This window comes from Felis catus, chromosome C1 (assembly GCF_018350175.1).
Source record: "Felis catus isolate Fca126 chromosome C1, F.catus_Fca126_mat1.0, whole genome shotgun sequence".
Classification (NCBI taxonomy): Eukaryota; Metazoa; Chordata; class Mammalia; order Carnivora; family Felidae; genus Felis; species Felis catus.
Window position 1 is genome coordinate 82,852,400 of NC_058375.1, and position 27,919 is coordinate 82,880,318.

General features: G+C 36.7%; 1 protein-coding gene across 3 annotated transcripts in view; it reads right to left on the reverse strand.

Annotated features, from left to right (window-relative positions):
• DPYD (dihydropyrimidine dehydrogenase) overlaps positions 1–27,919 on the reverse strand; it is an 869,175-nt gene that overhangs the window by 277,945 nt on the left and 563,311 nt on the right. For all 3 annotated transcript variants that reach the window (XM_045036245.1, XM_011284844.4, XM_045036247.1), the window contains one exon: positions 8,052–8,120. In XM_045036245.1, coding sequence (XP_044892180.1) covers positions 8,052–8,120 — 69 coding nt within the window. The remainder of the gene's footprint in view (positions 1–8,051; positions 8,121–27,919) is intronic.

Consider the following 27,919-nt stretch of genomic DNA (forward strand, 5'->3'; position numbering starts at 1 on the left):
ACTAGAAGCTTGAGTCAGTTTCCATAACATTATAGCATGTCTATTACATCATGCAAAGGCTTTAAAAATACAGTTCACTACTTTCTAAGTGTATCAACAGACCTAGCTGTTTCTTCAAGGGCTCACTTTTCTTCCTAATTGTTCAAGACTTTAGCCTATTTTTTTCTGCTTTGTAAATTGTAAGTAGGACCTCAACAAACTGAAGAATTCTAGCTAGCTATTTCTTGGTCAACCTTCTTAACCATCTTTGTTCATGAGTAAATCTGCTCTTTCTTTTACACATTTGTGAAAGTTCATTTGATCATTCAGCTTGTTTTCTGATACTGTTTCATTATGGTTTCTGATTCCCTAATTCAGTTTTAAAATGCTGCATATTATCTGAAAATTACCATGAATCATGCTTTTTTTTTTTTTTTTTTTTTTTTTTTTTTTTTTTTTTTTTTGGTGATGAGCATGAACAAAGCACAGCCTAAATTCTGAGTTCTAATCCTAGGTTTGGTAAGGAATCGGGGAGACTTTAGGAAGTCAGTTGATCTTTGTCTCCATCTACTCAAGTATTAACTGTAGATAATAGGACCTATCTCAAAATCATGCCATGTGGGAATTACCAGCTTAATTAAAAGATTGTGCATTGCAATTATATACAGTATTGCATTTTTCTTAGTCTTAGTTATTTCAAATAGTTCCTTTAGACTTCTTTATTTAGTTGAAATGTAGCAATTAATAGCAAATCAGTTCCACAACATTTTGGATTAGATAAACTTTAGGTGGTATTTGTATATATTTACATTATACGTATTTCCTAAATTGTAAGTGAAAGCTAAGGTTCCAATTAGACGATAATAACTAATATTCATTGAGCACTTACTTGCAATATGCCAGATACTTTACTAGGCTCTTTGTCATGAGATATATCATTAGCCCCATTTTACAAATGATAAAGCAGAGGTTACAAAGAGTTCAAGTGACTTGCTTAATATCTCTAATCTTGTAAAACCAAGTGTTTGAGTCCAGAGCCTATGTTTTTACTCACTATCATAACTTATCAGAAATCATTAATTCCAAGGCTGGAGTTGATACAGTGGGTTAAGAAGATGTAACATTTAACATCCTTAAAGCTTCTAAACTTGAAGTAAAATTAAAATCTTGTAAAACCACCTATCCAATTTAAAGGCTTTTCAGTGACTAATTAATAAAGATTTCCCCAGTATTATACACAAATACAAACATTGACCCACCAAACACATCTGAAAAGGCCTTTGATTATCTCAAAACTGAGATAATCCTTCTCAAGGTAACCAAGAGACAGGGAACATTCATTTGGCCTCTGCTTGAATATTCTTGTCACAGGATGTACACCCCTTTAAAAGGCAGTTAATTCCATTTCCAAGCAACTATATGCATTCAAAAAGCCTTAATTGCTGAATTAGCATGAAATGTTAAATTAACTGAAACTGGGCTTGCATTCTGACTCTTGTTAGTTACAAGCATTTCGGTTTACTCATTTAGCCCAGAGTTTATGCTACCTAACCTAAATGATTACACAATAAAGTAATCTAGTGAAGGCCATGACATAGAAAATTTGCTGTTTCTAATTTCATACATTATCTGCTTATCACCCATTTATTTACATGAAGTAGAATGTATATGTTAATAGCCTAAACTCTGGAGGCAGATTTCGTGGGTTCGAATCCCACTTTTACTATATACTATATCTATAGTCTTGGGCATATTATTTAACTATCTTTTGCTTCAGTTTCTTCATCTCCAAAAAAATGGAAAGCAATGGAAGTAACTCATAGGTTGCTTTTGAAAGATATATATAAATTTAATAAAAGTGAATGACTTAAAACAGTGCCTGGACTATAGTAAATATTATGCAAGGGTAAGCAATTGCTGTCTATCTATCTGTTTCTTTGTCTATCCATCCATCCATTCATCTATCCATCCATCCATCATCCAGGCATCCAATTAGAATCTCCAACTTGCCCTTCTCCAGTCTTGACTTGTAAAAGGATTTAATGTAACTATCTACACTTCGTGGGGAGGGGGAAGAAAAGAAAAAAAAATATTGTAAGTAATTATCAGAATAGTGGGAGCAGCGTAGTTTCTAAAATTCTCTGAATCACTTTATAAAAACTCTCAGAGAAACCAGAGTAGCAAAAACATAAACCTTTGCACAGTATATACAACAAAATCAGATACAAACTTCTTCCTCTTCTCCCTTTCTTAGCCCTCCCTTCCCTCCTGATTGATGTCGTTTTAAAGTCATTGGGTGGGACAGAGCAAGGTAGCTGACCTAGAGGATTTAGAAGGATCCAGGAGAGCCCAGTGTGGCTTATCAGAGCCCAAGAACAATGAGACGGATGTCCATGTGGAGGGTGGTTTGATGTAGTATATCAGAGCCCAAGTGGGAAGGAAAGGCTTCCATGGGTGGTGGGGCTGGCAAAAAGCATCAGAGCCCAAGCAGGGTGAGGATGGTGTTTCCTTGGTGGGATGAAAGGTACACTTCTTGAATTTTCTCTTAATTTCATCTCTTAAAATACAATGCCCATTGTTGACTTCGTATGTATCAACACTGTCATCTAGTCTCATCTGTTCAAAACTGGAGGCATAAATTCTCCAGGATCTTAAACTACTTTTAAGTGGATTTGGTACAGGTAAACACTGAACTGGCTTGGGCCTTACTGGACACTAAGTCAGTGACTGTCTCTTGTCTGCAAGCTGGTGTCCACCTTTCCTGACTGCATTCAGTGTGCTAAAGATCACTCTTCACAGACTTATATCCACCTGCTCCTACACATTTCTATGGTTCACCTTTGCTCTCTGCCCCAGCCTATTTGAGATCTCCTAATTCTAACATCTATTTAATTTCATGACACACTGCTAGCCCAAATTCAGGTTAAAAAAATGGTAAGAACCCAGCTTTTCAGTAGTTTGTTTGGACTCCCTGCTAGGAATAGTGTGGCCACCTGGTCTTGACACCTGAGCATTTTCCCTGGACCTTTCTCAGTAGGTGACATCCTACCAATCGTGGTCAGAACTTTGGCAATCCCTCATCAGGTCCCTGGCTTAAAACTTTCTACTTTGTATCTTAATCACCTCAAGTTCATTGGTGCCAAATAAAGTGCCACTCTTCCCATTTATTCTGTAATTGTTTGCTCTTTGTTTGTCACATGTCAGTATACCAGCTCTGTATCCCTATTTTGCTTCAACAAATATTTGAGGGATAACCACGGGTGGGCAAAGCCCTGTGCTTGGGATTGGAGATTAAGTGGTGAACCAGCCAGGAGTCTCCACCCCCAGGAGCTTGCTGTGTAATAAGCAGGACAGAGGTTAATGAGCGAATGACACCACTGTGATTACCACTGTATTAAATGCCACAAAGGAAAAGCACAGGCAGAAGTACACCTAGATTTTGGGGAGCCTGAAGCGTAAACATATCAGGGAAACTTCATTAAGAAAAAAAAATAAGTAAAAATTACAAATCCAAAATTAGGTACAGGGGTTTAGAAGTAAACTTGGGCAAGTAAGCCCTGAAGCGTATGTTTCATTAGTTTTATGGTAAACTGGCTTCTGTAGACAGGATCTTAGAAGGAGTTAGGCAGAGGGTTTAACCTACCAGTCAGGGGACTCAGAGTTGAGAACAAGAGAACATTGTATGAGTAAGAGAGAATGTTCCAGGCCAAGGGAATAGCAAAGGCCGTCAGTTCAGAGTGTGTCAGAGGAGTAAGAGGAGACCAGCAGGTGCTGGGATGTGGATACCAAACTGAGGATGATGCTGGGGAAGCAGGCAGGGTCCAGAACATGGTGGGGGGGGGGCGCTTACAGGTTAAGGTAAGGATTTTGCATCTTAAGAAGGAGAGTGGGAAGGTTTCGGATTGCCTGAGGGCAAGCTGTCTCATAAACTTGGATTAGGGTGGTAGCAATGCATATTGAGCCATATTCAATTTATCTGCTGGTTCAAATCTGATGGCCTTACTTGCCACTCAAGCTTTTGCCACTAGCTTGAGAAGAGACCTGAGTCCCTGATGCTGTTCTCACAACTTCTACCCCTGCCAGTTCTCACAGCTCCCTCAGCATGGGAGCTGGGCTTTGCCACAGCTGCCACTGTATCTGTCAAAGTGACAGCCCCAGAAGTACCCCTGTGCACACCTGACCAAGAGGCTCTAGCTTTTTCCTAGGTTCTGGGTTTAGATGTCACAACATCTCACAAGACACATCAAACAAGAAACAAGAAATGTCTCACAACATGCTGTGGGATTTGGCTTCCTTATTGGCAGCTGCCCTAAAATGGGCAGGATACACAACCCAGGAGTGCAGAGGAAGGCAGAACCCCGGGTGTGAAGTTTGACCAGTGAGAGACAGTAGACAGAAAGGAACCAGTAGGTACATCTCTCACCCTTCTCCTCTGAACTGTTGTGAGGCAGGATGATTTCACAAACCACTCTCCATCCCACAGGACAGAGCAATTAGCTCCATTTCCTTGTGAAGCGGGAGCCAGCCTGGAATGTACCACACAGGATCTGCTTTCCCTTCTTCCTATCTAATTTCCCTTTTGCTCCCACCCTTCCTGCTCTGGGGTTGTATCCTTCATTAAGCATCTTCACATTACCTTTGACCCAGGCTCTGTTTTCTAAGCTAATACGCATTAAGAAAGAAATGGATTCAAGATCTATTAAAATCAGTTCAAGATCTGTTTAAGACCTGATATTGTCAGCGTTCCATACGGTTCAGTTTGGTGTCTTTCTGATCTTTCTGACTGGGGTATCTTTCTAGTATGATGGGAGCTATATCTTATTCACCTCTGTTTTGGCTGGCAAGAGACTTTGCACATAGTAAGTGTTCCATATATCTTCCTTTGCATGGAACTGGAGTAGGTTATCCATGTCCCAGAAAAGTAGGAAAGCCTGTGATCAGATACAGAAAACTTGAGCAGACCCTAACAATGCTACTGATTTGACACCAAACTGTGAAAACTTTTCTAAAGGCTGCTTCTTTTCTATGGCGTTCACAAAACAACAAATTCAAACCAGGTTGAAGAATGCATAAAAGATGACAATAAAAGCACGTGCATTCTTGGGTTAAACTGAAAAGGAAGGTTTGGTTCAGTATGGTTCTATTTCCGGGAGGAAACAAAGCTCTCTAAAAAAAATATGCACATGATAGGAGCACATGGGTGGCTTAGTCGGTTAAGTGTCTGACTCTTGACTTTGGCTCAGGCCATGATCTCACAGTTTGTACAACCAAGCTCTGCATAGGGTTCTGTGCTGACAGCACAGAGCCTGCTTGGGATTCTCTCTTTCCCTCTCTCTACCCCTTCCCTACACACACATGCTTGCTTTCTCTCTCTCAAAATAAACAAATGAACTTAAAAGAATATATTTAAAAAATATGTACATGGTAGGGGTGCCTGGGTGGCTCAGTTGGTTAAGAAGTCGACTTCAGGTCAGGTCATGATCTCACAGTTCATGAGTTAGAGCCCCATGTTGGGCTCTGTGCTGATAGTTTAGAGCCTGGAGCCTGCTTCAGATTCTGTGTCTCCGTCTCTCTCTGACCCTCCCCCATTCTCTCTCTCTCAAAAATAAATAAACATTAAAAAAATAAAATAAAAAATATATACATGGTAAAGATGATATACTGGATATATATTAATTTTTAAAAATGTCATTTAGTTGAATTCAGCATATTTTAAGAATGTACCTAGGTTCTATTTTTTTTAACCATCCATATGGTCTTAAATGTTTATTTAGAATAGTAAAATACTGGGGCACCTGGGTGGCTCAGTTGGTTAAGCATCCTACTCTTGATCTCGGCTCAGGTCATGATCTCACAGTTTGTGAGTTCAAGCCCTGCATCAGGCTTTGCCCTGACAGCACACAGCCTGCTTCAGATTCTGTCTCTCCCTCTCTCTGCCCCTCCCCCACTTGCTCTCTCTCTCTGTCTCTCTCTCTGTCAAAATAAATAAATAAACTTAAAAAAATAGAATAGGAAAACACAGTGGTAGCCTCTGGTGAAACAAATAATAATGATCCTTCCTCGTGCAAATTTTCATTCTGACACAGTTTCTCACTCTTTGCTTTTTCATGTTCATGTACGACTTGATCTGTCCTGCTGTTACACATGTGTCATTTCTGTTTTTGGATATAATAGTAAAGAGCTCATAACAGATTTCCTTGGTTCCCTGTTGCATAATTCGAAAATTAATCTACTATAAGGAGAGGAACTTCATGAATTTAAAGTATATTCATCATCACATTAAGTCATCTGCTGAACTTAAAACTCGTGCTAGAACAGCTGGTATGATAGTTCTGATTTCTTACCGCCCATTATCAACACCCCCCAAAGAAATGTACACTGTAAGTGGTATAGTAAGTTTGGTTTGAATGGTTTTTTTTTGTTTGTTTGTTTTTGTTGGTTTGTTTGAATGTGGGATCTTCTATTGTAAAAAAAGAAACTCTGTTTTAATCTCTTTTGAAGCATGCATTCATAAAAACAAAACTGACTCTACAAAGCGTTATTGGGTACCTATCAATGAGCTATGATGAATCATGCTGCCTAATGCGGCCCTCCAGGGGATGTCCCCTCCAGGGGATAGCTCCTTCATGCGATATGCCCTGGGATGGTCCATATTTTAAGATTATAGAAAAGATTTTTTTTAATTGACAGCATCTATAGATTGACCTTCTTGTTATGTAGATGGCTCTCCTGGGGAGAGATTCTATAGACTGGTTTGACCCAATGGAAAGCATAACTTTTTCTTTCTAATTTTTTTCTCTTTTTATCCTCTCTTCCTTCCTCTCCTTTGTTTTTGCTGTTCTTTTTTTTTTTTGCTATGAGTACTTATGATATTAAATAAAACTGCAATTAAATAAACAGATACAGAATGTGAGAAATGTGAAAAATATCTTTAACTTGGTTGGTATGTTACTAATAGGAAGGCTTTGGACTTTTTAAAAGTAAAATTTGTTTATTTAAAAGTTAATGCTCATTACTGAAGAATATATTTATTTTAAAGTATTTTATTCTACAGAAAGGCAGAGAAGCAGGCAGCGTGATAAAGCCATTCATCATCGTCAGCTTAAAATTGGCAAAGCTCATGCCAAGCACAGGTTCTGTGGAAGATTTCATGGTCAATTAGGTAAATACACGTATAAAGTGGACCCAGCACTAAAGATCACGAAACCAATTACTGATCATGTTTAATTTCACCCCTTTAAGTCCCAGAAGTAATTTTTCCCTCACAGTTTTAAGATATCCAAATAAAATGTACAATTTTCGAACACGATAGAAGGCTTTATAATATTTTATAATGTACAGTCATTAGTATATAAGCGCTGTTAGATTTAGCCTTCTACATTTCTGAGAGGTTTTCAAGAAACCCCAGCTGAAGCTATCTAGATTATTTTTCATGACAGCATGACGGACATAAGTATACAATTTTAAGTATGTATTTTTCTATTTGAAATACAAATTGGAGGCACATGGTTAGTTGTTTGCATTTGTGCAAGATTCAATTTATATTATGGAAAACCTGCTGACTAGTGTTCAATTCAGGAGCATTCTGTCCTACCATTTTATGCATGTCTGTATTCAAACTAGAATAGTATTAAACGAACCTTTTATATTTTAAATATTCAAGAGTTTTATATTCAAAATTTCTTCTCGCTGTCAAACTAGTTTGCCTAAAGGCAAGGTAAGATCCTGTTACACTCTCAAAGGTAGAATTAAATTTTATCATGGCATCCATCATAATATACATTTTGCTTAATATGCAAATAAAGAGTATATGGATTCAAAGAATAAAGGATTTTTTTGGTACTGTGTGAAATCCAAGGGACCACTTTCATAGAATAGATTCCTTTTAAATTTACATTTCCATCATTTTAATGAAAACACAGGGTAAACAAATTATAATAGAAATGTTTTAAGTTACCATTTTCCATTCAATTTTACTTCTACTGTGTTATTTTTCATGGCAGCTCTTTATTTAAAACTAATAAAAATGGAAGAGGAGAAATAAAATAAATATATACTAAAGAAATCATTACCTCAGCCATTTTGGAGAGTTCCATCCAGTCATTTTTGCTGTAACTGCACATGATGCTAGCAATCACAATCTTTAAAACGAAAAGAGGGAAAGAATGTCAGTTCAAATGGTTATGCTTTTGTACACAAGGGTATATTGATATTTACATATATATGTTTACAATCGTAAACTATAGTCTAAAAATTAGTTTTGATCCACTGAAAGAAAAATTATTAAAAAACAACAGAGTCTTACAGTGAGGCAAAGAATGAGATTCTGGGCTTCGGACTTATGTTAGAGACTTTCTCATTTACTACCTCTGAATTCTTAATGTAAGTTACTTAACTTTTCTGGTCCTCCACATTCTTATTTTTAAAATGGAGAGAACAATGTGGACTTTGTCCACCTCAGAAAGTGATAGTGGAACTTACATAAATTTGTGCATGTGAGAGGGTTGTCTATATCACACAATGACATAGAAATGTTTATTAATATAATTTCTGCTGTAGCTAAAAGTTTCAAGATACGGAAAAGAAATAAATTAGTGTTTTCTTCAATCATATCTTATTACAGCATGGATAATAATACCTTACATATTCACAGTGCACTATAAGTTTAAACTTTGTTAAATGCTGATTATTTGACTATTTACAATAACCCTATAATAGAGGGTACATAGAATAATAGCTACTAATATCTGCTCTGAAGCCAGAATATCCGCATTAGAACTCTGACTCCACCACTGACTGTGTGGCCCCAGGCAAGTTATTTAGTTTCTTCACTGGTTAAACATGGATAATAGTATGACTTACTTAGGAAAGAAATAATGGAAGTTGCTAAAACTTACATAGCTCTTATGATGTTGTAGGTGCTTTTTAAATGGTTTTGACTTCATTCACTTAATTAATTGTTCCCAACGCTATTTTCCCCATTTTATAGAAGATGCTGAAGTACTGAGATGCACAAGTAGCACAGATAATAGGGAGCAGAGCCAGGACTCAGACCCAGGCAGTTTGACTGGGAATCTGTGCTTTTAACCACTAGATTTTGCTGGCCCAAAGCAAGCATTCAATACATGTCATTAGTTTTTTTGTTTTATTATTAACATTTAAAGACTGAGATTGAACCACAAAGAGTTCAAAGAGTTCAAAGAGTTTGCGCCAAGCCTAAAGTTGCAGAATCTAGAGGAAGAGTCCACTAAAAGTCACTAACTATGCTCTCACCACACTCAGCTTTCTTATATATGTCTAGAAAACAAAACAAAACAAAACAAAACAAATATATGTTGTAAATGCTTTCAACATTGACAGAAACAGAAAATAAGTTGGGATCATACACCATGAAAACCACGGAGACAACAAGCCTGACTGTAACGCTGGGTTAATTTTTTTTCTCTCCTGATAGACTATAATCTCCATGGGAGCTGGGCCTGCTCTGTATCATTCATCGTTCACCTACAATAATCAGCATGGTGCTTGGCACACAATAAGACTGAGTGAATAAATGAATGAGGTCACCAAAAGTTTAGGAGCAGGGAGTTGCTTTATCAGCTCTTCCTTTTTTTTATTTGTTTTTTAAAATGTTTGCTTATTTATTCTGAGGGAGAGAACAAGAGCTGCAGTGGAGGAGGGACAGAGAGAGACACACAGAATCTGAAGCAGGCCCCAGGCTCCGAGCTGCCAGCACGGAGCCCAATGTGGGGCTTGAACCCATGAACCATGAGATCATCACCTGAGCTGAAGTCGGACGCTTAACAGACTGAGCCACCCAGGTGCCGCTATCAGTTTATCCCTTTAAGATTAAGCAGAAATGAGTATCTTGAGTCAGAGAAGGGAAAAAATAAACAACAGATGAAAAGTGTTGGCAAATAATTATCATGAGTCAGAGTGAAGAGTGAGCAAGGCTGATCTGGGTGTTGGTCTTGGTGATAGAAAAAAGGGTCAGATGTTAAAATACACAGAACTTGTGAACTAGACAGAGCAATTGAGAAACAGGGATCAGAAGATCTGAGAGTTTGAATCAGATACAGGTGGGACAATGATGAGAAATAAGATTGATTCCTCTTTAGAGAGAGAACAAAAGGAAGAAAGTAAATGATGAACAGAGAAAAGTTAAGAATGCCTAATTATTTTGGGGTGAGTTCAGGAGTCAACATTTGTGTCCAGTGAGAATGCAGCTTTTAAGAATTTGGAGAAACAAATGTTAAGAATGACACATGGCCTTTTCTCTAGGGCTAAAAGAAAGGGAAAAGTCAAATTCCATGCTTGCCCATTTGCTAGCTAAAAAAGGATCACCAGAATAACTTATGAACCTTCAGTAAGAGATGCTCTTTCTGCCCTTTTCACGTGATCTAAGATCAGGGATATTCTGCCCCCTATTTTGAAAACTAACCAGTGAGAAATACCACAGTGTACACCTGATCTTCTAGGACGAGACTAATACCTCCTGGTGAGTATCCCCTGCATGAACAAAAATGGAGCCCATCTAAAAGGAAAATCAAATGGGGGCAGGTCAGACAGATTCCTATTGTCCTCGGTGGCTTCAAGGTCAAAAAAACCCCCCAAATTTTAAAAACAAAACAGTTAATAAAAAGAGTTTGGAAATGGGCAGAGCCTCCAGGCTTGTTGCTAAAACTTTAAAGGCAGGGTGAGATCCAAAGTTCAAAATGAAAAACAGATTTTAGCATTAGATACGAGTGCTTCTCTGGTGAAAGTAATAAACAGTATACTAAGGTTTTTAGGGAGTTTTATTATTTAAATCAAGACAAGCAAAAAAAAAACCCCAAAAAACAAAAGCCAAACATGCCTCTAATTATGAAAAGTAATCCTCAGGTTCACATTCCTATAGAAATATGAAGCAGGTGCTGAATCAGCACAACATCCTCCTCTCCCATGGCCCTCCTAGGCAGCCGTGGAGGACAACAGGGAAGACTCAGCTAAGCAGACAGCCTGACCAAAGAAATCTGCTGCCAGGAAAATAATGTTTACCAGCACTGACTAGTAAATGACTAGTAAATGACTAGTAAATAACCATGTTTACTAGCATTGACTAGTATATATGATATATGCTCTCAACTAGTGTCTAACCTGGTTCCACTTTACTAAATGGCCATTTTAATTTTGACAAAGCTGTTAATTGCTTCAAATATATATTGATTGTGTTGGGGTTGGTTGAAGTCATTTTTGCCCTATAGGTCCTGAGGATCATGAGAAGCCGTGGTTGGGCTTGATGGAGAGAAATAAATATTACCCAGATAATTGTCCTGAACATCAAGAGCCCTGGTGCCACCAAATGCCTGGGGATGCAGTGACTTGGTATGATTTGGCATGGGCTGTCACTGGGGAAGGGTGACCAAAGGTGGGAGAGAAACGTTATGTTAAGCAGAGGTAGATTTTTGTGTGTGTGCTCTAAGCAGTCAAGCACTACCTTGTTCTTCTTTCCTCACTTTCTGAAAGACTCTATGTTCTTGCCCAAAAAACAGAAAGTATCTCTAACAGGGCTGATCATAGCAATCAGCCACTCTATTCCTGTGGAAGTCCTGCACTGGAGCTGGGAAGATAAACAATTCTTTTTCTCATTGGTCCCTAAACTGGAATGAAGTGTGTTCAGAGCTGCTGGTGACCCCCAACTGACTCTTCACTTAACCGATCTTGCCACCTCCACCCAAAGCTAGTTATGCTAGGGAAAAATAAAGCAGAGACAGGGAAGTAGAAAATGTGTAATGGGAAGAGACCTATGCTAGCCACTTCTAAGCTAGGTGTACCACTAACACATCTGTATGTGTGAACTAACACCACTTTGTCTTAAGAAAATTCAAGTTGTATCCTGATATCTTTCACTTAGAGTCTTGACAATTATTACATTTAAAACTAAAATTGGCACTTTTGAAATAACTTCCTAAGCAATTTTTTAACAGTCAAGTAAATGTAAGGGAAAAAATATACATTATTTTTAAAATGCCAAATTGTCTTCTTGGTCTAAATATTCTTAATCTAAAACCAACTGATATTTTGGGAAAATATGTGATGACATTCTACTTCAGGGGAATAAAAATGACCCAAAAATCGTTTTATTCTTTATTAAAACATATTAGGATTTTTCAAAGAGTCAGGCTAAAAGATATTAACATTAAAAGGACACTGGGCATAATTTAATCTTTCTTTGATGATTAGAAAGCCTTTCCGTGTTTTACTGTGCTTGGTTTTTAGGCAAGCAAGAAAGGACAGGGTTTTGTTTTCTTCCCATGAAAAAAGAGAATTGATGGATATTTTATATTGTGAAACATCATGCTATATTACTAGAAATAAATATTCAGTGAAACATTTTCTTAAAGCCAGGGTAACTTTTGCCTATATTTCACTTAAATTAGGCCATTTCTAGTGCTCCATTTTTATAACTCATATTTTAAAAATCATTGGATAATTTTATACATAGGCAAATTTATACATGGCCAAATGCTATGTAGTGTTTGAACTACATCCTACATTTTATGACACACAGGCTAGTGGGAGAGTCAATGTCAGTTAGTCCATTAATAAGCAAATTGAGCATGTACTGTGTGCTTGCTACCAAATGACATAGAAAGGAATTTAAGACATTGACTTAGAGTCTTTTCCATTGAACACTCAACTAATATTTATTTTTCTTTAAGTTTATTTATTTATTTTGAGAGAGAGAGAGAGAGAGAGAGAGAGAGAGAGAAAGGGGCAGAGAGAGAGAGGGAGAGAAAGAGAATCCTAAGCAGGCTCCTCACTGTTACTGCAAAGCCTGATGCAGGGCTCAAACCTACAAACCATGAGATCATGACCTGAGGCAAAGTCAGATGCCTAAATGACAGAGCCACCTAGGTACCCCAACTGATATTTCTTGAGCACATACTATGTACCAGTAACTGTTCTAACTCAGAAGTGATTTAAAAAATGAAAGAAGTCCTTGCCTTCCTGTAGCTTACATTTTAGGGAGAGAAAATCATAACAAGTTAAAAAAATTATTAGGACTATTTACACACCAAGATTATTGTTAGAAAGGCATAATAGAGGACAGTAATGGAGAATCAGTGGGGTGCACAGTGCCTCCATCAGATGATGGTCAGTAAAAGGCTGTGTGAGTTGAGACATGATAGATAAGAAGGCCCCTTACACTGAAGAATGGGATGGGGAACTGGAAGACAACTGGCATTCTAAGTAGAAGAAAATACATGTGCAAAGACACTGAGGTGGGAATGAGCATGACATATTTAAGAAAAAGAGAAGGCCATGTGGATGGAGTTTCATGATAGGGCAAGACGAATTTAAGAGAAAATGAGACAAACAGTCAGTGGCCATATCTCTATGAGCTGATCCCTGTGGGAATTGGGTTTTATTATAGAGGCAATGGAGACTAGTGAAAGGTTTAAAGGAGGGTGATAAAATAATCTGATCTGCATTTTAAAAAGATGTGTTTCACTAATTTATAGGGAAGGGAATGAAGGTGTTTCAGGATGAAAGCAGAGTCCAGTTAGATTGAAATAATGTGGCTTGCATATTACCCACAGGGATGCAGTGAAGTGGACAGTTCTGAGCTAGAACCAACAAGACTGGTCAGTGGTTAGATTCAGGAGATGCGAGAAAAGGAGAGATTGAGGCTGATCCCTAGATTAAGGGCTTGAGCTACTAAGCGGAATGTAGACAGTTTACTGAGATGCAACAAGGCCTAGTCAAATAACTAGTGTGGGGTGGGGGGAGGTACTAAGAGGTTCTGTTTTCATATCTTACACATAAAATGTCTATTAAGCCTCTCTCATTAATGAGAACATAAACCATGTCACTGTATACACGAGTCTAGAACTCACTAAAGAGGTTAGAGATGAAGGCGTACATATTAGAAACTTCGAAATATAACAGTATTTAAAGCCACCTGGATAGGTGACTTCAAAGGGAAGAGAATAAAACACAGAAAAAGGAAGGGCCTGGGATGCCATCTGAGAATGTGAGGTCACAAATGCTAAGAGAGGAAAGTGTTCCAGAAAGTAAAGACCAATCCACTCTGGTGAATACAACTAAAGGTTTGTGTAAGAGAATACAGAATTGTCCATGAGGTTTGGCAATACAGCAACCATTGGTAACCTTTACAAAAAATGGTTTCAGTAAAGCAGCAAGGACAGTAGTCAGACTGGAATAGTCTGAGTGAATAGAATATACAGAAGTGGAGAGAAGTGACACACAAATCTCTCCCAAGGTTTTGGTGAGCTAGCTAAAAGATAAATGGGGCAGCACATAAATGATTACGGGAGGTCTAGGGAGAGATGTTTTTTCTTAATGGGCCATATTTGAGTATGTTTTTATGCTGGTGGAAATAATCTGGAAAGGAGGAAAAAGCTATTGAGAAGGCAAGAGGTGATGATGACTCTTTCGCATAAGTAGAAGTAACCTTTGATAGGAGCAGAGGCACTGTTTCCAGTTTAATGGTGTGGAAGAGAAGAGTAGAGAGAGAAAAAATAGGTATGGGTGCAATTGCGTTTATAGACTTGGTGTGGAAAAGGTAAAACTATCCTTTCTGGTATGCACATTTTTCTTAAGTAGTAGATGAGATCTTCCGACATGAAAGAATGGGGGACAAAGGCTTAGAAATAATGAAGGAAAGGTGCACCTGGGTGGCTCAGTTGTTAAGCGTCCAACTTTGGCTCAGGTCATAATCTCACAGTTCATGAGTTCAAGCCCTGGGTCAGCCTTTGTGCTGATAGAACTTATTCTAAACAACAAAACAAAACAAAACAAAGCAAAACAAAGCAAAACAAAACAAAACAAAACAAAAAAAACAGTGTTAAATGGCTTCTATTGTCATCCTCCCTAACTTTTAAATGAAAGAATCACAATTCATGATTAAATTATTTTTTAAAATTACATTTCCTTTATGGAAAAAACAAAAATGATTTTATTTAGCATTTTTTTTTCAAACTGATTTACCATAACGTTTGTACATTAGAAATTAAGGTGAAGAACAACTTAAAACATCTAATTGGTTACAAGCTGGCTATATTCCCAAATTCCCTTTAACTTAAAGTGTATGCTTAAAACACATGTCAGCAACACTGTTTTGGTATTCTGTAACTATATTATGAACTACATTGGAAATTCAGTCAACAATTCAGCTGCAAGACAACTTAAATTTTTTAGTAGGGAAAAACTGAAAAGTGACAAAGGTGAACAACTGTAAATTACAAGTAGCTGAGTTAGGTTTCGTCAAACAATTTAACAAAATTATCCCTAACACTACTGGGATTATATCAAGGAGGAAAAATAGCATGGGACATGTGATTTTCGAAGACATTTAAACCAAGAAAATATGTTTATTAAATATTAATTAACTGTACAACATTCAAATTGTAAATGCTCTTTGTACTGTAGTAGAAATAAAGTGGAAGTGAGATTGGTACAATTTTCCTTAAATGTACACATTGAGAATAGCACATTAACAGTGAAACTTTCCTCATATTTTATATGGTTATTGCTTATTTGATGTTTGCAGATGAGAATAATATTCTTAAAGTTGTCTTTTTATATTGTTTAAAAATTCATCATTTTCTTTGTTTATTTTGGGACTAACAAATGTGCTGTTTACACAACTATTCCTAACATAGAAAAGTCATATTGCAAGTTAAACAATATGCACATAGTTTCCATAGAAAATCAGACATTTTCCACTAAAACAGGAAAAAATAAAACACTGCATACTATTCAGAAACTGTAGTAATGGCTGCTTTTTCCTCTCCTTTTGATCACTTCTTTAAATATTTTATCTAGTTTCTGTCCCTATTCTGTCTAGGAAGTCATCTCCCCAAGGTCATCAGTGACCTTGGCAAATAGACACTTTTCAGCCCGAATCTTTACGGGAACTCTCTTCAGCACTTAGACAGTGAGCTATCTCCAGCTTACTGAAACCCTCTTCCATATGAGCTTTGGAGGTACCTCTTTTAGTTACTTTCATTTTCATTGTTCCTTCTCAGGCTCTTCTACCTCTGACCACCTTTTACATGTTGATGTCCCCAGGGTCTACTTATGGTCCTCTTAGTATCACTTCATACACATTTCCTTGGATATCACATTCACAACAATTTCAGATCATATCCATATGTAGAAAAGTTATAAAGTGTATACCTCCAACCTATATCTTTCTCCTAAGTTCAAGAACAACATGTCCAACTGCCTTCTACCCCCTAGATTCAATTTGCTCAAGATCAAACTCTGCCCTGAATTTGTTCATTTCATGTTAAATATACTCCACCCTTTCATCCCAAGTTAGGAAACTAGATTTCCTTTCTTCCTTTCTCTCTCATCACCTACACCCAGTTATTCACCAAGTACTCTCTAGTCCACTGGTTCTTTGACTTGGCTAAGCATTGAAATCCCCTGAAGAGTAAGGAAAAAAAAAAATAACCCTAAGGATTCTGGGATAATTTGTATGTAGTTAGGCCCAGGCATCAGGGTTTTTCAAAGATCTCCAGGTAATTCTAATGCACAGGGAAATTTGAAAAGCACTGCTCTAGTTTACTTCCTAATGATCCCTTCTAAGTATTCCTGATTCTTCATCATGACTGTCTTAGTTAAGATCCTCACCACTGTTACCCTGGATTACTGGAATAGCTTTCTTATTAGTCTCCCTCTCTCTCTTTGCAGCCTATGCCATCTGGCAGATCCTTCTAAAGAAACAAACCTGATCATACCACACTTCTTTTTCAAATCCAACTTCAGGATAAAATCTAATTCTGTAATAAGCTGTACAAGACCACAACGCTACTTTTGCTCCAACCACATTGAATTACTTTGCTTCCTGAATGTAACATGTATTCTGCATTCTCCTGGCCATATGTCTATTCCTTTTGTCTGAATGAATAAGGAATGGTCCCTGTGCTCTAGGAGCATATGGTATAATAAAGCAGACATATGTAAATTGATAGAAAAATAATTATAGTGTATGAACCAGGATATAATGACAGAAGAAAGGGAAGGGTGATTATTTGTACCTGTGTGAATCAGGGAAGATATCCTAGAAAAGCAACTCCTACTAGACTCTGAAGTCATGCTTGGGTGTTTATTAGACACTGATTAGAAATAAAAGAGGCAAGAGCACTCCAGGTGGAGTGAGCAGCAGAAGCAAAGGCACAGGATGCTGTGTTTAAGAAATATGCTCTGTTTAAGAAATCTCAAGTAGTTCAGTTTAGTGTTGGGGAGAAATGAATGGATACATATCATGGGCAATGGAGCTGGGTGCATTGGTGGAAATCAGGTTCATCCAGGCAGGGTCTGAAACTATGGTCCCTAACCAGTTGGGCAGTTGGATTAGAATTTTGGATTACTCTGTCCAGTAAATTCCTGCTCCTCATTTGGGCATTACCTTCACTAGGAACCCCTTCCTGTGTACTCTTCTCCCCTTGACTGGGTCAGGCACCCCTCTTCGGAGATCCTATGGCATCCTTTGCATTTCTCTGTTATAACATTATATGGTATTAAGCTGTTGTTTGTGTGTTTTTCAAAAGATGACTGAAGTTTGGGGGACAGGGCTTTTTTTCATAGGTATATCTCTAGTACCTTATATTATACCTTATACATAATTGGGATTCAATAATATTTGCTTCAAAGGAATGCTGGGACAGGTAGCTGAGGAAAGAAATTCCCAGTAATATACATTTTTACTAAAAATCCCAGTATTTAAATGTAAGCAAATTTCTACATTCTAGAGAGAGAATTAGAAGGACAGATAGGTGGTATAAAGTAAGAGGTTCGAAAACCTCTCAGAATTTATTAAGTATACTTTATATCAAAGAACAGTAATCCATTAAATTTATGTATATATTTAAACTTACTGCACATTTTCACATACACTATCTCATTTATTCCCTGTAATAATTATGAATTTGGAAAACTTTATACTGAGAATAATGAGCGTAGATCATTTATTTTACCAGGGTCAAGCTAATCAATAGCAGAAGCAAGGATTAAGTTCAGGTCTTTTGCCTCCAAGTTCCTCTCTACTACATTAAGATTTACCATATTGATTTCCTATCCTTTCAATTTACATTAGAGATTCCAACTGATTTTGCATCCTCAATCTTCTTGTGGTAGAGTGTTCGGGGAGTGGGGTGGGGGAAGTGTTCTTCTCCCTGTATTCATGCCCCTTTGCAATGTAAATGTGCAGCTACTCCCATCACATGGGGGATTTATCTACCCGCTACTGGAATGTGGACTGACTTTGTGACTTGTTTTCATCAACAGAACATGGCAAAAGTGATATTGTGCCAGTGTCCAACCAAGGCTTGAAGAAGTCTTGCCCTTTTTTGCCCACTCTGTTGAAATCCTTCCTGGCCATGTGATCAAGTTGGCATAGTCTGCTGTAGGATCAGAGCACATGGGATAAGGATGAGGCATCTAGGTGAAGCTACCTGAGACTAGCCAGCCCCAGCCCACCTGGAAGTTGACTACAGAAAAAGTGGGATGAGCTGAGACAAGAAGAACCACCCAGCTTATCTCAGCCCAAATTGCTAACACGCAGAATTCTGAAATAAATTAATAGTTGTTCAAATCCACTAAATTTGGGGTGAAGCACATGCTGTGTACTTACGTGTGCCAAGCATTGTGTTAAGTATTTCACGTGTATATCTCTAATCTTTAGGACAACATAACAAAACAGAAATTACCAGCCCCATTCACAGATAGGGGAAAAACTTATTTTAAGAGGTTAAATAACTATTCATGGTTTTTCAGCTAATAAGAGTAAATACAAATCTTGAATTGTCTGGTTATAATATTTTTTTTCTCTGAATCATTTTTCTGTGTTCCTTAATCATACATTTATAGAAGACCTTGTGGGTTTATTCCTATACATGGTAGATTTTATTCAATCCATGACAATTTTTATTACTTTCCTTCTCAGAGGTTAATGTCATTTTTATGTTCTTGGCCAATGGGTTATTTCACTGCAACTCCAAAACTACCATCTAAGCTAGAAAGGAAGATGGAAGTGCCTAGGAAATCAAAAAGTGAGGGAAGACCAAGTGAGCAAGACCTAATGAGTGTTCCACTGTTTTCTAACCACTTAAACATGTTAAGAAATGAAGATAGGGTAGTACAGGCTCTTTATAACCTGGCCCCAAATCCATTGCTTTCCTGTATCTTGACACACCATAATGAACACCCTATCTATACTGCCCACTAGATATCCTTTTAGATTTCCATTCTTTTTCCCATGCTGGTCTCTCTTCTTAAGAGTACCACCCTATTCCTCTGACAGTATATCTCTTATTCACGCTTCAAGGTCTAACTCAGAGCTCATTCCTATCATACCACCCTCAATAAACTCAGAGATAGAATCACTGCTTTTATTGGGTATTAGGGTGTAGTTTACCTACTTCTATTTCAGTTCCTGTCACAGTACATCACAGCTGTGTATTTATTGATAATTACCACTGACTTCTCTTACTCCATTCCATGGGAAAATATAATTTTGATTCACTTTTGTTTTCTTTTTTTTTTAGGTTTATTTATTTATTTTGAGGCAGGGGAGGGGCAGAGATAGAGGGAGTGAGAGGATCCCAAGCAGGCTCCATGCTGTCAGCACAGAGCCTGACACAGGGCTCGAACCCACGAACCACAAAATCATGACCTGAGCCAAAATCAAGAGTAGGATGCATAACCAACTGAGCCACCCAGGCACCCTTCACCTTTGTTTTCTTATCATTTGGTTCAGCATTGCATAGCACCTAATACACTTTAAAGTATCTATAGAAGGCAGTATGGTCTTATTATTTGATTATTAATTTTTAAAAAATTTCTGGTTCAGGGGCACCTGGGTGGTTCAGTCGGTTAAGCATCTGATTTTGGCTCGGGTCATGATCTCCCAGTTCATGGGTTCAAGCTCTGCATCAGGCTCTGTGATGAGAGCTCAGAGCCTGGAGACAGCTTTAGATTATCTCCCTATCTCTCTCTCTCTCTCTACCCCTCCCCTGCTCATGCTCTGTCTCTCTCTGTCTCTCAAAAATAAATAAATGTTAAATTTTTAAAAAACTTCTGGTGCATCCCTATAAAGATTATTGTACTTGCTGTAATCATGGAGGAAAAGCACATATATGAAATTACCATGTCTACCATGTAATTTTATAACTATAAGCCATTTACTGTCTTGATAGCATGACTTTGGCACTGACTTTAATCTAAGATGATTAGCTGGATTTAAGTTGTTCTATCACTGTTTACCCTTCACTGAGGTTGCAGTAAGTCAACTGAAACCATGAGATTTGAATTCATTGTACACAAAAAAAGGGCATGTTTCTTACACAAAACCGGTGTATGAGATTTGATTTTGCTTTTACTTAAAGAGCATGATACGTTGCCTATTTTAATGTGGTTCATTCAGGAATACTGCCTTTCAAACGCACATAACAGGGTTGATTTGAAAAATGTTATGAAGCATCTATATTCCAATTTTAAACTTTTTCTATTTAGAGGCTATAACAAACATGCATTTAATGAACTGCTTTTATAAATTAATAAGACTAATAATTAATACAGTGCTAATATGTGATACAGGAATGAAAAAAAAGGAGGTTAAAAAGAAAGTAATGAAAACTCTCATTATAATCACATGGAATGATGCACTGCATTAAATAGTCTGGGCACTCCTTCCAGTACCATACATATAGCACATGGGTGTTGTAAAGATTATTGAAACATTTTCTGTAAAGACTAAATTCCCAAATGAAAATTTTATGTAAATACTAAGTGTTATTGTAATTATTTTATGAGATGTAGCTCTTTTGCTCTCATTAACTATGATTGCATGTTTAATGCACATTCAATTAGATAATTCTGTTGTGTGAGTTAGTGGTATTGTGTCTTAAGTACTGGATGGTAAGCTTCTGGAGGACACAGGCTGTGTCTTCTGTCTCAGCATATATCCCTGTGGGGTGGGACTGCCTGTTGTGTTTACCAAAGTACTTGACACATGTCAGGGACTCACAAAATATTTGTTGAATAAGAAATACATAAGTGTTGATGTGCAATATACGTTAGATGCAATGCTTTTAAGAAGTCAAGGACTTCTAAAAACACACAACTTAGTCTTTTCCAAATACATGTTATTACTTCACAGAAGTTGTATAGGATGGCTTAAATCCAATTCACCATGGGATATGCCACACAGTGTTGGAAGACTGTGCCCTGGCTGCTTCCTCACCATTACACATTCTTTCCCAGACATCACCAGGCACTTTCCCACACTTCCTTCCAGTCTTTGCTCAAATGTTGTTGCCTTAGTGACACTCTATTGAAGATTGCAAACCATCCCCTCCCAGTCCTACTATCTTCTCCATAGAATATTCTATTATATCATTTTCTTATTTACTATATTTGATGTCTTTCCCCCCATCAGCTGGAATGTAAACTCCACCAGAGTAAGAATTGCTGTTTTGGACACAAAACAGTGCTGGCATGTAGGAGATGCCCCATACTTGTTAAAAGAATGATCAAATACTAACATTATGTAATTGTCTTTCTGCATGAACTACCTATCAATAAAATGGGAATGATTTGGTTTGCCACACTTATTTCATAGTGATTATTCTGAGAATTACATGGTATTATGTATCTGACATTAAATACTTTTCAATGAAATTCAATGATAATTTTTATTACTAAGAGAATAATGTCATATTCAGATTTGCCATTTTCTACAATTTAGAGTGCAAACAATGACATTTTGAAATGGTACAATACTTGGGTTTTAAACATCCACAGATAAGACTTTAAAAAATATGTCATTGGAAAGGGTAGAAAGCGTTATCTTTATATGCTTCTGTGATCTTTCTATAGTGTCACATTGTGGGCATTTTATATTTGTAAATTAATACATTTTTCAAATGAGTGGATCCACAGAACAATATTTTGTGTATAGATTCACATTTTATAGATATTTAAGAAATTTTTTAGATTTCACTAAAATGGCAGGAAATTCACTAATATCTATGATACCTTTCATTAAATTATGTTTCTTGGCTCACACTGCTTTATCAGAATTGAGATTAAAATTTTTTTCCTGTTTACCCAGAAAAAATTCTAAGAACTGTGAGCCCAAACATGTGTCTTTCCCTGATTTGACGACCCAAAGAGGGCCACTATTCTAAACAGATGCCATGTGAAGGACAGAGCAGCATACTGGGACCAGCTACAATGTTGTGTGAGGAAGGGTTGGGGAATGGGGTGGGAGTCAGGAATCATACCCTTTACCTAAGAGGTCTAAAGGCATACACTCTCAAAGCTCTAAAGCTTTAAGCTTTCCTTATGACCAATGTTCTGCATCGGAAATACCTAAGTATTTCCATTGCACCTGTCTTTCTCTCGTGCAATTCTATAAATACTCATCACCTTTCTCCCCCTGAGCCCACCTCCTTCAACAGAGAAGGAGCTGAGGGAAAACTGGCTGAATGTATAAACTAACAATCCTGCGTCCTCTTCTTACACAAATGATCCTATTTTCCCTTTTTTTCCAGTCTCCCTCTTTCTGTTCAACATGTCCCATCCCCACAAATTTCTTCATCTCAATCTGACCTTTCTGTACAGGGAGCAAAGTATGGACTCAGGTGCTTCCACCTCTATTTCAAGCTGCCACATCTGCCAACAATGGGCACCTTGGTAAACAGCAATAGAAACAAAACCTCTAATGTGTTTTGCTTTTCAGGATAAAGATTAATGACACTCAATTAATAAAACATTCATTGTATCACTGAATATTGATAAACGATTCCCTTGCCTTAATATGCTGTTGACACTTAAGAATCAACCAAATATGTTTCACACACTTTGTAAACATCTTAAGATTTCATCTATATTCCATATTTCAGTTCAAAATGTTCCTTCTCAGAAGCTTGGCATACTGATTTACAATAGAAATAATGACAGGACCTTTTTCAAAGTGATTGGAACCTTTCTGGTATAAACTTTATACAGCATAATGAATGGGTTGGCATTTGGTCCTTATTTGCATACTATAAAAATAAAACAGAGTGTACAACAAAGTCCCTGTTAAATTCACATTACCTGCTAAATGAAGATACTCAAAAGGCATTGTAATCTAATTAAAATCAAGAAATGGTATTCAAGCCTACTTATATACTTCCAAAATAATACATATGCACTAATATTTGCAATGCATGCTAAGGGTATACACCTAATTAATCACCTTGGAAAAAAATTCCCAAATTTCTTTGCTCTAATTAGTCATTTCATAAAATTTTTCTAATACTAATATTAGCTATTTCAAATGCTGGGGTAAAGTCACTTTCATCTATAATCAATTCATTAGCAATTCTAATCCAGAGCAAATTCTGAAGGATCTTTGTGGAGTTTAAAATATGATGTTTTTCACAATAACATATTGAAAGTTTGAAAATGAGGAAGTACTTTTTCTCTTAAATGTTCCTTGTTTGCATTGTTCATACTTTTCAGCTTGCTCACAAATGCACAGATGTTGATATCAATGCTGCTTTTAAGGAACAACAATGAGGTGTTTGTTTTGTAATCTTTTCGTCCTCTATCCCACATGTAATTACATGATCTTTGAAACTTCCAAAACACATAGGAGAAAAGTAGCCTTTTAAAATGAAATAATTGCATGGCTGGGTTTGTAGTTTTCTAAATTAAGGGTAGGTTATACATTTTTCCTACTATATAAGATTTGCCAATTTGAAAGTTTCTTTAAAAGTATATATTTATAAGCATACCTTTGTCTTAGGAATCACCGTATAAACATATACCAAAGAGTCGGGAAGAAGGTATAGGACTGCAATTTTGGCTCACCCAATGCTTTTACATTTTAATAATTTCTCTATATTTTCAAAACTATTATAAAAACAATAGCAGTGATTGTTTTAATTACTTACAATAAGGCAAGGAACAGCCTCTAGAACAATTCAATTTAAAAGACAAAGTCTGGTTCAGAACCTTTTGAATTATTTACAACCACCGCTGATTGTTCTACCATTTAATGAAGGGAAAGAGAGGTATCTTTCCCTCCCCCACCAAACAAGTCCTCACGGTAGAATACTATAAAAGCTTGTGATGAGGATTTTAGTCTCAGATGCAGCCCATGTCCCCACATGTCTCATAAATTCTTCTAATGCATTTTCACATGCATGATCGTGAATGCCTATTCAGTGAAAAGGTTTACCATATGCTACATTTTTCAGCTACCAAGAACAAAGGGCAAATGGTTCCTGGCCTTGTTTTTGGAACAAAAAAGTATAAAAGCAAAACAAAAACCTCTTACATTTTTACTAAATAAAAGAATGAATGCAGATTGTAAAGACCCAGTGGAAGCTTCTTTTGGCACCATGCTGTTCACTCTTGTGACAAAAAGTATTCAATGAAGGACAGATAGGAAGAAAGAGAGATACAAATGTAGTAGTCCTTCTGCATCACCTAATCCATCTTCTTAGTAAAAAACTTTTTGTTGCAGTATAACATAAAGCGTTTCCTTCAGTATACTTTCAGAGTGATATGGATTTCTGCCATTTCTTTAGGAAGAATTCACAATATAGTAGGTAGTTATTGTCAGGTGTTTTTTTTTTCCTTCCCCCCGCCACCCCGCCCCAAGATATTCTGAGGTATGCCTCTTGAATCAAGCTAAGCAATTCCTTTCCTTTTTTCTTTAAATATATTCTAATAAATTGAAGTATTATTTCTTTGTAGAAATTATTCAGCCAAGCCAGAGAGATTTATTGCATTCACTAAATGTATAACATATTCCTCTAAATTATTTATGTAAATAATACATACATATATAGAGAAAACATAGATATGAAAAACATATGTAGATTATACACAAACACATACACTTTCCCCTCAATTATCTGTCCCAATAACACTATGATGAAACAGTCACCTATAAGCCCAAATTACTCAGTCAAAACACACACACACACACACACACACACACATTCTATAACTTGGAAGAAAAAAAATCCTAATATACAAATTTAACCTTAAATTTTTGTCCTCTCTAGGCAAGGTCCTTCTTTTCAAATTGTAATGTATTACAATTAGTCTTTCTATCAGTTGGTTACCAGCCTTGGTTGAGTGCACAAGCAATTTCTGGTAAAGGACTCACTATATCAAAATTCCATAGCAAATATGCTGTAGGTGCTGAGAAGCTCATTATATGGGATGTTATCTCTACCTTATACTTACAGTCTCTAAGAAATGCCAAGAAAAATTCACTCAAAGTAAATTAGTGACCACATTTCATGTATTAAATGACATGTATAGTTTTGGCCTGGTGTTGGTTTCATAGCACATTTTCCTGATGTGTATCAGAAGGGACCCATAGTGGAAAATTAACTTCACTTTCTAACTAGCAGCACAAGATGCTCATCTAAAAATACTTGTGCCTTAATAGTGTTTTTCTTTTCATACAGAATTACTCTGCCTCACTCCATTTGTTACTGCCCAATATGTTGTAACTATAAAATTTCTAAGAGTCAAGTCTTTCTAGGTGCAAAGCATTTTAGTTCACAGCCTATATCTTATAAGCTTGCTAACAAAAAGCTGCACTGAATCATTCCTATTGCCTGCCTTGGCTTTTGGTCTGGTTTAAACAGTCAGCTTCTTCATCTGGTCAATTCCTCTTAAATAATTTTGTCAATGAATCTTTTTCAGGCCACTCTAAAGAATCATTATTAAACTAGGTATCTCATTCTTTTTTTTAAAAAAAAAAATCTCATCAACCTTTGGTACTCTTTTGCTAAATTTTCCTTTAGCAAGTTGAAATTTCTGTGCTAGGAGCATGAATGTTTTTACTTCATATGAAGCAATGCTTCCTGTAGCTACAGGGAAGAAGGAAAAACATTCCTTAAGGGAAAAGACAAGCTCTACGAGACTTGTAGGATGAAAAGATGGGAAAACTACTACCAACCTACACATTTTTCAAGGACTTCCTTAGTAAAAGCAAGTGTCATAGTAGTCATTGATCCTAACTAATTTAATCAGTTGATTTTTTTACCATACTCTCCATCCTAGAAATACCTCATTTACGATAATAAAAACTACTCAGCTTCCTGAGTTGTCCCTATACTTACCAGTAATAGGGTATCATCTGTTCCTCTTTAATGACAATGTTTTTCCTGTATCCCTGTATCCTTATATCCTTTCTCTGTGATATAGTTATATTACAAGTGTGTGTGCATGTGCGTGTGCGTGTGTGTGTGTGTTTACTCCTGTAGCATGTAGTGCTTGTAAAGATATGGATGTTAGGAAGTAGGGTCTTTTTTAATTAATTGTTATTTTGTACATGTTTTTCCTGTCTGCCCAGCAAGTTCATACCCCTTTGATGGTAGGGACTCTTTCTTATATACTTTATTTTCCCATGTATAGTGTCTGATATATTTAGCTACACTCCTGATTAGTAGATATGGCAGCTATTCAATATCATCTTAATATAAAAAAAGATGAAGAAAATGATTAGTATAGCAAGAACAATCCAATAATACTGATGCTTAAGTACCATTGACTTTTTCAGTTCTCATTTTGCCAGACTTTGGTATTAAATCAGTTTTTGTTGTGAACCTGAAAAACATGTCACAATATAGGATGCTTAACAAAGAGGGCAATCCAATTCCTTACAGCTTTGAAAGGATTTCAAACTGTGTCATTCCATTTACCTCCAAGGACTAAATTCATATGAATTAGCCTCTCACTCATGTAATGTGGTATAGAAACTTTATTGTCTTGTCAATGGTTCATGGAGAGCTATTATTGGAATAGGTAAAGGAAATGTATCCAGTGACTGTGGTAGACAGTGACAGTGCTAGATCCTTCCAGAATCATTGACTGAGTAAATGCTTTGCTCTCTGATTTGCCTTATCCCATAAGTCTGATCCATAATCAAACATTTGGACTTCTCTCACTTTTAACTTTGAAAATACTATTTTGTTTTAGTTCATTGGTATATTGCAACATATTTCCATTTGAAATGGATCCTAGTCTACTTTGAAGGCACCGGCATAGCACTTCTCTTGAAGTATATATGATAGGTAGCAATTGCCAAAATGTCACATTATGGTTGGTAAAACAGAAAAAAAAAACACCTCTATCTGGAAATTATTAGGGATTTATGCCCATAAAAATATCTGCAAACACAACATAATTTTAAACTAATATGAAAGTGTTGTTCCACTCATTACTGGGATGATAGGACTAATCCAAACCCTCTGGGATATCCTTAACCTGGAGGTGCTCACCAAATTCCCCTTCAGTTAAGCCCTGAGTTCATCTCCAAACTAAATGATTTCTTATTGACTCATATTTTCATACCACTGGTTCTCAATATATACCCTGAAATATATTTATTAATAATGTTTCATTTTCTAAGGAATGTATGAAAGGATCATGACTACTATCCCTCCTGCTTGCTAGCTGTTTGGCTACTGACAAGAAATATACTTCCCTAAACTCTACAGGGGAAGTCATGTGATGTAGCGGAAGGAATGCAGGCTTCTACACTCATTATTGGTGGACCTTAGGTAAGCTTCATAATCTCTTGAATAAATATTAATGTCTGTGATCCTCAGTCTCCTTATCTGTAACATGGGGTTAATAATGCTGCCTTAGTGAACTGTTGAGTTATTCTTTAAAGTATTTCTATTTATATAAAGAAACAGATTGCTATCTGTCTATTGCTATTTCTAACCCTATCTCCATCTCTAGTTCTATAGCTGTATGTCTAAGAAATAAATATAAAGTACTCAGCAAGTTATTAGCTAGTTCCTCTGCCTCTGTAATTATCTAAAATTAGCTATTATTTCTTACATACAAACACTGAACCAAATATGTAAATTTCAATTTCAACAAATAACATATTATAAAAAAT